This window comes from Oratosquilla oratoria, chromosome 17 (genome assembly GCF_046742065.1).
Source record: "Oratosquilla oratoria isolate Oo_2021 chromosome 17, ASM4674206v1, whole genome shotgun sequence".
Lineage (NCBI taxonomy): Eukaryota > Metazoa > Arthropoda > Malacostraca > Stomatopoda > Squillidae > Oratosquilla > Oratosquilla oratoria.
This window is the reverse complement of record NC_134793.1, coordinates 27,500,992-27,516,948: the sequence shown is the minus strand read 5'-3', so window position 1 is coordinate 27,516,948 and position 15,957 is coordinate 27,500,992. Positions and strand designations below refer to the sequence as shown.

Genomic DNA, 15,957 nt, shown 5'->3' with positions numbered 1-15,957 from the left:
ACATGAAGAGAGACTAGCAAAACTAGAACTACAGACATTAGAGCAAAGAAGAGAGAGAGGAGACTTAATAACTATTTATAGAATCATGCAAGGCATAGAAACTATTGATAGAGAGGATCTAATAAAATAGGATAGTAGAGATACAAGAGGACACGGAAAGAAAATCAAGAAAGACAGTTATAGAAGAGACCTGGAAAAAAGAAACAGCTTTCCCCACAGGGTAATAGATGTTTGGAACAAGTTAGATGAAAATGTGGTGTGTACAAAAACGATACATGAATTTAAAAACAGTCTAGATAAAATGAAATATGAAGATGGGACACCACAAGCATAGCTCCCCTTCCCATAAAATACAACTAGGTAAAACTAGGTAAATACACAAATATGGATGGTATGATTTCTGGAATTAATGAATTAAATGACTATCTGGAAATAGAGAAACCTGACATTATGGAAATTGTGGAGACAAAACTGAAAGGTCCTTTATCAACAAGTATGGTAGGACAAGGTCTACACAGTCATTGGGCAAAAAATAGAATGGATATACAGGGAGGAGGAGTCATGATACTGACGAAACAGGGTTTAAATATGACAAAGATAAATGAAGGCAAATATAATGTGGAATTAATCAAGACTAAAGTTGTTAATAATAACATGAAAAGTAGAAAATTTGTAGTAGTATATGTGCCACCAAAAACACAGGCCTGGTCAGATAGTGATAATTCCAAATTACTGGAAGACACAAAGAATGCTTTAAATGAGTTACTGAAAGAGGGCAGTAACATAGTAATTGTGGGTGACTTTAACGCAAAGGAAATAGTCTGGGAAGAAATTATAGTGAAAGGGGGAGAACGAACTTTGGAGCAACACGCTACTGGATATGACCATCGAGTATACCTTAACACAGTGGGTTATGGAAAGTACTAGATACAGAAAAAATGAGGAACTGTCGAAACTAGACTTAATATTCACTTCTGAACCTGATATCGTGAACAAAATAGAGTACAACCACTCCTCGTTTAATGACGACAATTGGGACCAGCGCGCCGTTGTTAACCGAATTGGTCGTTAAGCAAAAGTGTATACATATACGTACATGTACTGTATGTACAATGTCCAGCAATACATGTATCTTTATTTTCGTGTATTTTCCCTCTTTTATACAGTACATTAAAGCTTTATTTACTGTTTATTTACGGTGGTTAGGTTCCTGAAATTACCATACATGACCAAATCCGCGTATGCTGACATTCCATATTGAATACCGGGGTATTTTTTTAGTTTCGACCATGGGCGCAATATAGCAATAGAAAATTAATTATTAATTTTGTAAATTAAAATGTATCAACGTAATATGCAATTTTGTGGGCGGAAATGAAAGTAAAAAAATACCATGCTACAAGAAAATATGCTAATGAACGAAGTCGGTATCATAGGATCGGGACGCCATCTTGTCGTCTGCCAACGTCTCTCACGACGACGACAACGAGGACGAGCCGGATGACATTTAATTTGCAGGTAATGATTTATCAAACACAGGTTAGGTTAGTTTAGTGTAGGTTAGACGAATTTATCATCCTTTCATTTCTTCGACATCGGCATCTATCATAACAAACATGGTGTACCATTCGTCCGACATGACTTCGTTACTTACAAAATTTGTTTTAGCACCTTTTTTTTCGCTCACAACTTGCAATTACGTTGATACATTATAATTTACAAACTTAATAATTAATTTTCTATTGCTATATTGCACCTTTGGTAGAAACTAAAAATTTACCACTACCGGTATATATTGTACCCCAGGTAGTTTTTCCAGCTTGCAGGATGGTAATGTAGACCTAAGCTTCAGAACACTACCTCACAGCTAATATCCACTGTACAAGTTCATTTATAACATCATACAAATTTGCCTCAGCCAACTTAATTATCGTACACGACGTCGTAACTTCGGGAGATTTACGTTAAACGAATATTGGTCTGTCTTAAAGCCCGTCATTACTCCGAGTTGACGTTAACCGAGTAGGTCGTTAAACAAGGAATGGGTGTACCAAGACTTTTTCCCCCTTGCAAGGGAGGTAGCCAAAAAGAAAAAGGCATAAAATCATTCCTACCCATTCCATCCCTAAACACACTCCACTCCCTCCCTCTTATCATAGCACCTCCTGGATGACGTGTCATCCAGCACCATGTCGACTGCCCTGGGTCAGAAGCAGTCACAAGGCACAGCACATTCACAGCAAGGCCACTTCATTAAATCGGCGACCCCCCCCCTCTCCGTCCCCCCATGCATAAAAGGAGAAGACAGGGACAAATCCCTTTGGGCTGCATCAAATTTTGCTCACACATACTACCTCACCCCCCATCCCCCCACCCATTCCACCTCATGCATCACAACATCATCCATATACAACCATTCTCCATTCACCCCTGTCTTCTGTCCTCTCCCCTCCTTCCTCAACAGACATTCCCCTCTTCCCCAAAGCCCCCTTCACCCCATCCATCCATCTCATCCTAGGATGTCCCCTCATGTTCACTCCCTCCAAATCTGCCTTCCATACCTCCTTTACTAGTCTTTCTTCACTCATTTTTTCCATGTGTCCAAACCATCCTAATACTCTTTCATCAACCCTATCTCCCAACTCCCTTTCTACCCCTGTTCTCCTCCTCACCTCCTCATTTCTCACTCTATCTAGCCTAGTAACCCCATCATACTTCTCAGACACCTCATCTCAAACACATTCAAACTCCTTCTCTCTACCTCTCTTATGTTCCATGTTTCTGCCCCATACAGTGCTGTTGGCACAATCACTCCTTCATACAGTCTCCTCTTAGCATCCATTCCCAAATGTCTATTCCTCATTACATTTTTTAATCCACCAGGGCATTTACTCGCTTCTCTCAATCTACATTCTACCTCCACCTTTTCCAGCCACATTTGCACCCAAGTATCTAAAACTATCCACTTCCTCCAGTCGATCTCCCTTAATGCTCACTTCCAGTCTGCTGCCACTTTCACCCCTTGTACATCTCATCACCTTACTTTTACCCACATTTATCTTCAGCTTTCTTCTTTCACACACTCTCCCAATCTCTGTCACCAACTTCCTCAATCCCTCCTCTGATCCTGCCACAAGCGCAGTGTCGTCCACAAACAATAGCTGGCTCACCTCCCACTTTTCTCCATTTTCTTTAACCATCTCTAATCCCTGACCCACCACCCTTGCATTTACCTCTTGCACCACCCCATCCATGTACAAGTTGAACAGCCAGGGCGACGTAACGCATCCTTGATGAAGTCCCACCTTTACCTTGAACCACTCACTCTCTCCATTTCTAATCCTGACACATGCTCTACTACTCTCATAAAAACTCTTGATAGCTCCTAGAAGCTTTCCTCCTATCCCGTATATCCACAATACCTCCCACAGTGCCTTCCTGTCTACCCTGTCATTACCTAACAAATTTAAAGTATTAATCCATATACACAGAGATACTACTTCTATGTGCCATAGTTGTTTAGATGCCCTCTCACCTCTTCTGTAGAAAGCCTCAGTTATGTACTCTTCCACCATTTGCACAGCAAAAACTCCTCTAACTGGTCATTTATCATAAGTTAATTATATTTATAATCCTATATCTCATTATCTAGCTTAAGATAATCTAAAAGTGGTGAAATTCAATACCCATATGAATTTTCATTAAGGATGGCGAACAATTATGGCTCTTCCTAGGATGTGTGGCTTATGGGGGTGTCATGTTGCCATGGCTGTTCAATGTGTACCGTACATGGATGAGGTGGTGTGGGAGGTAAAGGCAAGGTGCAGTGGGTAGGACACTGGAGATTATTAAAGAAAATTAAGAAAAGTGGGAGGTGAGCCAGTTGTTTGCTAACGACACTGGTTGTGGCAGGGTCAGAGGGATTAAGGGACTTAGTGATGGAGTTTGGAAAGGTATACAATAAGAACATTAACAGTAAATGAGGGTAAAAGCAAGGTGATGAGACTTACAAAGGTAGAGGATGGCAGTGAGTTGGAAGTAAGTCTAAAAGGAGAGAGGCTCAAGGAAGTGGATAACTTTAGGCATTTGGGGTCACATGTGGCAGGAAAGGGAGATATGGCGGCGGAGGTAAATTGTAGATTGAGAGAAGCAATTAAATGCCTTGGGTGATTAAAAAGTGTTATGAGAAATAGATAACTGGGAATGGATGCAAAGAGGAGATTATATGAAGGGGTAACTGTGCCAATGGCATTGTATGGGGCAGAGACTTGGAATTTAAGAGAATCAGATGGGAAAATTTTAAACGTGTTTGAGATGCATTGTCTAAGAAGTATGATAGGGGTTACTAGGTTGGATAGAGTGAGAAATGAGGAGTTGAGGAGGAGAGCAGGTGTGGAAAAGGATATGGCAGATAGGGCTGATGAAAGATTATTGGGATGGTTTGGACACATGGAAAGAATGAGTAAAGAAAGATTAGTAAAAGAGGTGTGGAAGACAGAGGTGGAGGGAGTGAACTTGAGGGGATGAGTAAGGATGAGATGGATGGATGGGTTGAAGGAAGAACTAAGAGGGGAATGTCTGTTGAGCAAGGAAGGGAGAAGGCAGGAAATAGGGATGAGTGGAAAATGACTGTATATGGATGAAAACTCTTTTTCTTCTCACATTAGTATCATCGCTACAGTATTGTTATGCAAGGAAAGGAGGGATGGGGGTCTAGGGGGTGCTTGTGTGTGAATAACATTTCGGTGCCGCCTGAAGGGATTTCACCCTGTCTTCTTTTTTTCTGCATGAGACAACAATGAGGGGGGCGGTTACAAATTAAATGAAGCACCCTTCCTGTGCATGTACTGTGTCTTGCTGCATTGCATTTGACCCAGGGCAGTTGGCAAATACAGGGATGACCTGTCATCCTTGAGGAGCTGAAATGGGAGGGGTGGAAAGGGTGGTGGAGGGGAGTGAAATGGTTGGGAATAAGTATGTGCCTCTGACTTTGCTAGCTCCCTTATAAGGGGGAAAAAGATCTTGGTATATAGATAAGAAAATTGCACTGTTACTCTCCCATTTTCTTTTTTATTTCTCCTTCATTTTTCTTAAATACCATATGTGGAGGATAAGACTACTACTGCTGTATTTCATATTATATTGTAAGTGACTAAATAGAGTGGAACTGGGAAACTAAGATCCTCTTCTCTTTATATTTTTTTCCAGTGAAGAGTTAGGATATAATGTATGCTCTGACTCTGCTAATCCCTTTATAAGGGGGATAAAAGCCTTTGTATATATGTATCATAAGTCTGTCATACACTCCACCTGAGATCCCTAACAGCTACTACTTTTAACTTACAACCTTCACCCATATACTTGTAAACTGGTACTGTACTTTGAAAAAATGTTCATGCATAATGTAAGAACCATAAATGATATCTACTCTATAGGTTAGAGAAAAAAAATGCACACAAAAGAATCATACTATCCTATCAAAATGTAGAATTCACCAGAAAACAGACAAAATAAGTCCCAGATGCAGACACCACACAGAAGACAGAATGTCATCTTACAGTGCCCAACATTAAAACAATATAAATCACAATAAAAATAAACTATTAGACTATTTAATCAGCTGTATAGTTTATTAATGACAAAGTCCACTTTTACTGTACAGAGAACATCTTGGTATGAGTTAAGTTTGAGAAAAAAAATCCAAGATTATTGATAGGTACCTATCAATGGTGATTCTGTGAAATCGATGTCTAAGAATTATCTTTACTGCCCATCTTTTGACCTGTCAACATCCTTATCTCTGTCCACAGGTGTAGGCCCAAGGATCCTTGGTCTCTTGACTGGGCTCAAAATCTCTCTTGTATCCATTTCAACTACATCTCCATTTTTTCAGGTAAGGATAACTGACAACCAGCAATTGCTCTCTTCCTGCTACTACAAGCTGGTGACACATAAACAGCCTCACTATAATGTAAAACAGACAACCAGTCCATTGTCTCTTCCCAGAGAGGTCTATGGGAGGGCCCAGTGACTGCTGACACTGACAGCTGCTATGGGAATGTGGATTTCCAGTCAGTAAAACTTAAGACAACAATTATCATATTATGATCATATTATGATGAAGGATAGAGTAGAGATAGGAGTGGAGGAGGAATGGGGATCGTTCAAGGAGGGAGTCACAAAGTGTGCAAAGATGGTGTGTGGAACAAGAAGGACAGGAGGAAATAGAAGGAAGGGTAGTGAATGGTGGGATGAGGAAACAAAGAAGGTTGTAGAAGAGAAGAACCAAGCTTTCACAGATTGGTTACAAAATAGGATGAGGGAGTCATATGAGAGGTACAAAGAAAAGAAAAGAGAAGTAAAGCAAAAGGTAAAGGAGGCAAAGAGGAGAGCAGATGTGAAATGCCGTAAGTGTATGACAGAAAATTTTGAAAGTAATAAAAAAATGTTTTCGAAAGAAAATAAGAGAGGAAGAGGAGGCGAATCAAGTAGAGAAGAAAAGGTAAAAGGTGCAGATGGAGAGATGATAATAGAAGAGAAGGCAGTAAGAGGAAGATGGGCAGAATATTTTAGGGAGTTGCTAAATGTGAAGGAGGATAGGGAGGGAAAGATAGCTGCAGTGGGAAATGCTAAGAAAATGACCGTGGTGAGTGAGGAAAATGGAGGAGAAATAAGGAAAGATGAAATGAAGGCAGTTGTTAAGATGATGAAAGCAGGTGAGGCACCTGGTCTGGATGGATGCCATGCAGAATGTCTAAAAGAAGGAGGTACAGTGATGGTGGACTGGCTGGTGAGATTATTTAATGTTTGTTGGAGAGAGGGTAGAAAGCTGGAGGACTGGAGGAGTGCCTGTATAGTTCCACTGTACAAGGGAAAAGGGGACAAGTGTAAGTGTAGTAGTTTCAAAGGGATTAGTTTGTTAAGTGTAGTTGGGAAGGCTTAAGGGAGGATCTTGACTGAGAGGATTGGGAGAGGAACAGGAGTAATTGGTGAGGAACAGTATGGATTTAGGACGGGTAGAGGTTGTGTAGATCAGATTTTTATGGTAAAACAGATATGTGAAAAAGCTATAGGAGAGGAGAAAGGATGTTTTTTTGGCTTTTATGGATCTGGAAAAGGCTTACAAGGTAGACAGAAAGGCACTGTGGGAGGTTTTGCGGATATATGGGATAGGAGGAAAGCTTCTAGGAGCTGTCAAGAGTTTTTACGAGAGTAGTAGAGCATGTGTCAGGATTAGAAATGGAGAGAGTGAGTGGTTCGAGGTAAAGGTGGGACTTCGTCAAGGATACGTTATGTCGCCCTGGCTGTTCAACTTGTACATGGATGGGGTGGTGCAAGAGGTAAATGCAAGGGTGGTGGGTCAGGGTTTGGAGATGGTTAAAGAAAATGAAGAAAAGTGGGAGGTGAGCCAGCTGTTGTTTGTGGATGACACTGCACTTGTGGCAGGATCAGAGGAGGGATTGAGGAAGTTGGTGACAGAATTTGGGAGTGTGTGTGATAGAAGAAAGCTGAAGATAAATGTGGGTAAAAGTAAGGTGATGAGATGTACAAGGGGTGAAAGTGGCAGCAGACTGGAAGTGAGCATTAAGGGAGAGCGACTGGAGGAAGTGGATAGTTTTAGATACTTGGGTGCAAATGTGGCAGGAAAAGGTGGAGTGAAGGTGGAGGTAGAATGTAGACTGAGAGAAACAAGTAAATGCTTTGGTGGATTAAAAAGTGTAATGAGGAATAGACATTTGGGAATGGATGCTAAGAGGAGACTGTATGAAGGAGTGATTGTGCCAACAGCACTGTATGGGGCAGAAACATGGAACATAAGAGAGGAAGAGAGAAGGAGTTTGAATGTGTTTGAGATGAGGTGTCTGAGAAGTATGATGGGGTTACTAGGCTAGATAGAGTGAGAAATGAGGAGGTGAGGAGGAGAACAGGGATGGAAAGGGAGTTGGGAGATGGGGTTGATGAAAGAGTATTAGGATGGTTTGGACACATGGAAAGAATGAGTGAAGAAAGACTAGTAAAAGAGGTATGGAAGGGAGATGTGGAGGGAGTAAACATGAGGGGACGTCCTAGGATGAGATGGATAGATGGGGTGAAGGGGGCTTTGGGGAAGAGGGGAATGTCTGTTGAGGAAGGACGGGAAAGGACAGAAGACAGGGGTGAATGGAGAATGGTTGTATATGGATGATGTTGTGATGCATGAGGTGGAATGGGTGGGGGGATGGGGGTGAGGTAGTATGTGTGGGCAAAATTTGACACAGCCTGAAGGGATTTCTCTCTGTCTTCTCCTTTTATGCATGGGGGGACATTTAATGAAACGGTCTTGCTGTGGATGTGCTGTGACTTGCGACACTGCCTCTGACCCAGGGCAGTGGACAAGATGCAGGGATGACCCGTCATCCAGGAGGTGCTAAGATAAGAGGGAGGGTGGAGGGGAGTGGAGTGTATTTAGGGATGGAATGGGTGGGAATGGTTTTATGCCTTTTTCTTTTTGGCTACCTCCTGTAAAAGGGGGAAAAAGCCTTGGTATATGTATGTATGTATATGTATGATCCCATGAAAATTTCTAAAAATAAATAAATAAATAAACAAATAAGTAAATAAATGAACTCACCTGAATATCAAATGTGGGGAATGGGCAAACCTGGAACGGAATCCCAATAAATCCCATGGAGGGGTGTGTTGAGTTGATGATGTGTTTATATAGTGGCATAACTTGATTGTTCTTTACTGTTATCCCACATGATTCATCAAGGAATGGGAAAGTGTATTCATATCCTGTGTAAAAAGAGATTATCACTAGATTCCACACATGTTAAATGTAAAGATGTAAGGAATCACAGCTTTTTACACAAAGCATCAATTTATGGAACAGACTAAAAGAGGATCTTATCAGCAACGACCTAAAAAAACAATCTAAGCTAGCATTGGTTACACAATCTTATGATATAGAAACTCCAGCTATCATGAGCCAATTATATAAATCACTGGTCCAGCCATACTTGAATTATGCTGTTTCTGTATGTTCTCCAGGTCTCATTAAAGACATTAATAGATTGGAAAGAGTACAGTGGTGAATGACAAAATAATTACTGAATATACCATAAGGAACACAGCATATGTAAACCTTAAACATCTGAATCTATCCTCTCTCTCTCTCTCTAAAAAAATATTCAGGGGTACTTCAAAATTTTAAAGGGATTTGATGACACCAAAATTGAATTTTTTTTCACAATAGATACTAATAGGATGAGAAATATTTGCCTCAAGATTTCAGGATCTAGATTTGACCTAGAAGTAAGTTGAATCAATTTTGCCAACAACATTATCAATGAATAGAATAAGCTTCCAATCAAACCAATTTAATGCAATATAGTTCAAAATTTTCAAATTCACTTGGATAAAGACCTAAACTTTTTTTCTTCTGTATATGTTACCTTATACATGACCAAGAACTCTTCTGTTGGCATGTTTTATCAGTGTGACTCATGATAATCCAGGTGGCCATTATATATGAATTTAAAGCTAAGTTTGATGAATGGAATTACAGACAGGACCCCATAATTAATACTACAACCCTGTATGCTGTATTACAATTAGGTAAATTAGGTAAAAACATGTACATATGCATACCAAAGAGAAAGAGGTGTTATGATTACAGTATTCAGGTCAATAAAAGGGATAGATTGCATTGACAGAAGAGATCTCTTGATTAAGGATGGGAGGGCTTTAAGAGGTCATGGAAACAAATTAAGAAAGACCACATGTCTAAAGGATGCGCACAAATAATTTTTTCCATATAGATACATAAATACTTGGCATAGCTTGGAAGGTGAGCCCAAGCTCAAACAATGTATGAATTCAAATCTAATATGATAACTGGATAAAGTTGGAACTGTATGTGAACTTAAGGCTAGGTACAATAAAACTGGAGAGTAGATGGGACCCAGAAATCATTGTTCCTTTCCTGTATTTACCTAGTTGTATTTTACGGGACAGGAGCTATGCTCGTAGTGACCCGTTTTCGTATCTCTCCACATCCAGTTTATTCTTAAAATCATGTATAGTTCTGGCATTCACTGTTTCCCTGTACAGTTTGTTCCAGACATCTATCACTCTGTGTGGGAAGCTATTTTTTTCAGGTCTTTTCTGTAACTGTCTTTCTTAAATTTCTTTTCCTGTCCTCTTGTTTCTCTTTTGTCCCATTTTAATAGGTCGTCTTTATCGAGAACTTCCATCCCTTTCATAATTCTGTGTAATAACTGGTTCAATTAAACAACAATAATGGTTGTTTTCCATATTAGTAATATCTTTATTTCACTTAAATCTATGGGGCAGGAACATGGAACATAAGAGAGGAAGAGTTTAAATGTTTGATATGAGGTGCCTGAGAAGTATGATAGGGGTAACTAGGTGGGATAGAATGAGAAATGAGGAGAACAGGGATGGAAAGGAAGTTGGGAGATAGGGTTGATGAAAGAGTATTGGGATGGCTTGGGCACATGGAAAGAATGAGTGAAGAAAGACTAGTAAAAGGTGTGTGGAAGGCAGAGGTGGAAGGAGTGAACATGAGGGGACAACCAAGGATGAGATAGATGGATGGGGTAAAAGGGGCATTGGGAAAGGGGAATGTCTGTTGAGGATGGACAGAAGACTGAAGATAGGGGTGAATGGAGAATGGATGTGTATAGATGATGCTGTGATGTATGGAAGGGAGTGGGTGGGGGATGGAGAGTGAGGGAGTATGTGTGAAAAATAATTTCACACAGCTCAAAGGGATTTCTCCTCATCCTCTCCTTTTCTGCATGAGGGGAAGGAGAGAGGGGGTTGCCAATTAAATGAAGCAGCCTTGCTGTGTATGTGCTGTCTTGTGACATTGCTTCTGACCCAGGCAGTTGGCGAGATGCAGGGATGACCCATCATCCAGGAGGTAAGATAAGAGGAAGGGAGGAGGGTGAATGGGAGTGGATTATGTGGGGATGGAATGGGTGGGAGTGGATTTTATGCCTTTGTTTTTTAGCTACCTCCCTTGTAAGGAGGAAAAAGCCTTTGGTATATCTATGTAAATATTTAATATTGATTAAATTACAGCATTAATCCTTGGAACAGGAAAACAATTACCGGTATATACAGTTCAATTAATGTGCAAGGAGAACCCTTTGGTAGCATGACACTTGAATTTTTCTTTGGTTGATAATACAACTCAGACCTCAATTGAATCTTCGGATGAGGCACTTAATTTGCCTACTTATAGAAAATCTGCCAGACATATATTTCCTAAAATTCTCTATAAATTGTTATTTCATCCATGTGGGAAAAGTAAGGTGATGAGATGTACAAGGGGAGAGAATGGCAGCAGACCGGAAGTGAGGATTAAGGGAGAGAGACTGGAGGAAGTGGATAGTTTTAGATACTTGGGTACGAATGTGGCAGGAAAGGGAGGAGTGGGGGTCGAGGTAGAATGTAGATTGAGAGAAGAGAGTAAATGCCTAGGGGGATTAAAAAGTGTAATGAGAAATAGATATTTGGGAATGGATGCTAAGAGGAGATTGTATGAAGGAGTGATTGTGCCGACAGCATTGTTCGGGGCAGAAACATGGAACATAAGAGAGGAAGAGAGAAGGAGTTTGAATGTATTTGAGATGAAATGCCTGAGAAGTATGATAGGGGTTACTAGGCTGGACAGAGTGAGAAATGAGGTGAGGAGGAGAACAGGAGTGGAAAGGGAGTTGGGAGATAGGGTTGATGAAAGAGTATTAGAATGGTTTGGACACATGGAAAGAATGAGTGAAGAAAGACTAGTAAAAGAGGTGTGGAAGGCAGAGGTGGAATGAGTGAACATGAGGGAGCAACCTAAGATGAGATGGATGGATGAGGTAAAAGGGGCATTGAGAAAGAGGGGAATGTCTGTTGAGGAAGGTCAGGAGAGGACAAATGATAGGGGTGAATGGAGAATGGTTGTGTATAGATGATGCTGTGATGCATGAGGGGGAGTGGATGGTGAATGGTAGGTGAGGGAGTATGTGCGAGAAATTAATGGACGCAGCCCAAAGGGATTTCTCCTCATCTTCTTTTCTGCATGAAGGGATGGAGGGGGGGTTACCAATTTAATGAAGCAGCCTTACTGTGGATGTGCTGTGTCTTGCGACACTGCTTCTGACCCAGGGCAGTGGAAAAGATGCAGGGATGACCCGTCATCCAGGAGGTGCCAAGATAAGAGGGAGGGAAGAGGGTACAGGGGAGTGGAGTACGTAGGGGATGGAATGAGTGGGAATGGTTACTATGCCTTTATCTTTTGGCTACCTCCCTAGTAAGGGGGGAAAAAGGCTTTGCTATATGTATGTATTTACCTAGTTGTATTATGCAGGAGAAGAGCTATGCAAATAAGGACCTGCAGTTGTATCTTTCCGTATCCAGTTCTTTCTTAAAGTCGTGTATAGTTTTAGCACTCACTGTTTTCTCTTTCAATTTATTCCATGTATCTATCACTCTATGTGGAAAGCTATTCTTTTTCAGATCTCTTCTGTAACTGTCCTTCTTAAGTTTCTTCTTGTGTTCCCTCATATTTCTTCTGTCCCATTTAAGTAGATCATCCCTGTCAAGGATTTCCATCCCTTTCATAATTCTATATATGGATATCAAATCGCCTCTTTCTCTTCTTTGCTCCACAGTTAATAAATTTAGTTTGTCCAATCTTTGTTCATATGTCAACATACTGAGTGTTGGTGCCATCTTTGTTAGTGCTCTTTGAATTCTTTCTAGTTTCTTTGTTTTTTTTTAACTGGGTGTCCATAGTGATGCTGCATACTCTAATTTTGATCTTATCAGTGTAACTAGGATTTTCTTCACCATTTCCTTGTCCATGTAGTCAAAGGCCACTTTCATTGATCTTATTAAGTTGTAGAATTCTCCAACTATTTTGTTTACATGTAAGTTTATTTGTATCATTCGTAAGTAAAAGTAATTATATAATTTGCACTTTGGCTTTATTTCACACTCAGGAGAAAGAAGGGATTAACAGATATAAAAAGGAAAATAGGTACACTGGCAATGGATTGATAGGACTGTTTCAATTGCGTCCAGGTTTGAGACAGTAAATTGAAAACATACATACATACATATACCAAGGCTTTCTCCCCCTTACAAGGGGGGTAGCCAAAAAGAAAAAGGCATAAAATCATTCCCACCCATTCCATCCCTGAATACACTCCACACTCCTCCACCCTCCCTCTTATCTCAGCACCTCCCGAATGACGGGTCATCCCTGGACCTTGTCCACTGCCCTGGGTCAGAAGCAGTGTCGCAAGACACAGCACATTCACAGCAAGGCCGCTTCATTAAATCGGCGACCCCCCCCTCTCCGTCCCCCCATTGCATAAAAGGAGAGGACGGGGAGAAATCCCTTTGGGCTGCGTCAAATTTTGCTCACACATACTACCTCACCCCCCATCCACCCGCCCATTCCACCTCATGCAATCACAACATCATCCATATACAACCATTCTCCATTCACCCCTGTCTTCTGTCCTCTCCCGTCCTTCCTCAACAGACATTCCCCTCTTCTCCAAAGCCCCCTTCACCCCATCCATCCACCTCATCCTAGGATGTCCCCTCATGTTCACTCCCTCCACATCTGCCTTCCACACCTCTTTTACTAGTCTTTCTTCACTCATTCTTTCCATGTGTCCAAACCATCCTAATATTCTTTCATCAACCCTATCTCCCAGCTCCTTTTCCACCCCTGTTCTCCTCCTCACCTCCTCATTTCTCACTCTATTACAGTTTTGGGAGCTTTCATTTTTACTTTTGCTTCTACATTCTAAGGAAGGAGTCTGCTACCCTTTGGAGAGATTCTATGTCCTAAAAAGGTGACTTCCTTTACCCCAAAGGTACACTTACTAAGGTTCAGTTTGACCCCACTCCACATTAGGAGTGTGAATAATTCTCCAAATCATCTCTGTAATGTTGCAAGGTATGGGGCACACAAAATGGTGTCATCTAAATAGTTCTTCACCCAACCCTTCTGTAATAGGAGTGCTAAGACTGAGGCCATACACCGTGAGATAATGGTGGGAGCACAATTTAACTTGAACGGCATCCTATAGAACCTATACAAAGACACTTCATCATTGAAGGTGGTGAGGTTACAGGTGTTTTCATCTAATAAGATTTTGAAATAGACTTCCTGCATATCTAAAGTTATGTAATACTTGTGCCCTGCAGCCTGTTACATTAGTTCTTCTAAATGGGGAAGAGGGTAGATATATGTGATGGTAGTCCAAACACATCTGTTTGCTCCCATCTGGCTTATTAACTAGTATGATGGGTGACAGTCAGGCTGCTGTAGACTGCTCTATGATACCTCTGTGTTCCATGTCATCTAGCATGTTGGCGATGATACTCTTCACTGGTTTGGGGTACTGATACATAGGGGCCTGACTCAGCTGGGGGTCCATTACCTTGGTATGTGCTGAGGGACCTTTGATTAACCCTAACTTCTTGTCCTCCAAAATGAATAGGGGATTTTGATTGAGAATTAGTTGTTCCAGCCCCTTTCATTCATTCTTTACAAGGTGGGTCCAATCCTGTTTGGCAATCTTTTTGGCTAGTCTTTCAACTCATGATCCCTCTGTTAGTACCTAATCCTAATGTGGTATTAAGTCATTGTGGATTTTCTTGGTAACATTAACTCTCAGTGAGGACAGACCTTCAGTGTATTCATACAACCCGATAATGGTCCCCTTTTGATAGTTTTAACTTCCTAGAGCAATTGAATAGTGGTAGGTAAATGTAATTCCTTTAATCTACCTGGACCAGATAGGGATGACTATTGTGGCTATACTTGGGTTGGGGATAGATAATGAGAGTGGTATTGGGTTCTTCTACCACTGGAATGGGTATGAACCTAGACTGATAAGGGTCAAGTAAAATGGAAGTGATGAAGTTAATGTGGACATAATCCCTGGATTCTTCCTTTCATAATACTGGACTCTACTTATATTCCTATATTGGTTATGTATGTGGTTCACCATATATGACACCTTGCCCCAAGGCAGGACTCTTTTATGGGCATCCCAACAAAAACTAGTTTGATTTAGCATATTGCACCCTAGTAGAATATTGACTGATATATAGGAGTTTGGCACTAAGGGGAACCATTGTCTGGCTAGCCATCTTCTCTGAGATTAATGTGTAACAATTACCTATATCAAGTATTGCTCTAACTTGTTGACTTCTTATCCTGGTATTTATTGTAGGTAAGGTGTGGCCACCTGCTTGTCACAACCTTCTCCATGGTTCCCCATGGGCACCATTGGTCTTTGCGGCGACAACCAGGGCACTTGCAATTAAAACACTGGCCAGGCAGAGGTTTCCATCAGCATTCCTTCAATGCATGCATACAGGAAGAAGTACAGGAAGAAAAATCTGACCAAGTAGAACAACCAGAAAAGGGAACACAACCCGATGATAGTGAATTGAACAAGCTTAGGGAATAAATTAAAAATTGGAACCCTAATTGAATCAGGGGAGGAATGATGCACCTCAGGGGCATGTGTCACCCAATTAATCGAAGTATTGTGGTTACTGTATTTACCTAGTTGTATTATACGGGGAGAGAGCTATGCTCGTGGTGACCCATCTGTGTGGTGACCCATCTGTGTGGGAAGCTGTTCCTTTTAAGATCTCTTCTGTAACTATCCTTTTTTAGTTTCTTTTCGTGTCCTCTTGTTTTTTTCATTGTCTTATTTCAACAAGTTATTCTTATCTAAGATTTCCATTCCCTTCATAATTCTATAGATAGTTAGTAAGTCTCCTCTTTCCCTTCTTTGTTCCAGAGTTGGTAATTCTAATTTGGGTAGTCTTTGTTCAAGACTTGCTGTTGGACCTCTACATCACATTTAGCCTGTTCTTCTGGACTTTACACTTCTTGAAGGCTTGTAGATTTTCTGAATGATAAAT

At 40.9% G+C, this 15,957-nt stretch overlaps 1 protein-coding gene across 1 annotated transcript in view; it reads right to left on the bottom strand.

The window, feature by feature from the left end:
• LOC143034553 (uncharacterized) overlaps positions 1 to 15,957 on the bottom strand; it is a 56,525-nt gene that overhangs the window by 6,150 nt on the left and 34,418 nt on the right. Inside the window, exon 7 of the mRNA XM_076200765.1 lies at positions 8,612 to 8,775. Within this exon, the coding sequence (XP_076056880.1) occupies positions 8,612 to 8,775 (164 nt within the window). The remainder of the gene's footprint in view (positions 1 to 8,611; positions 8,776 to 15,957) is intronic.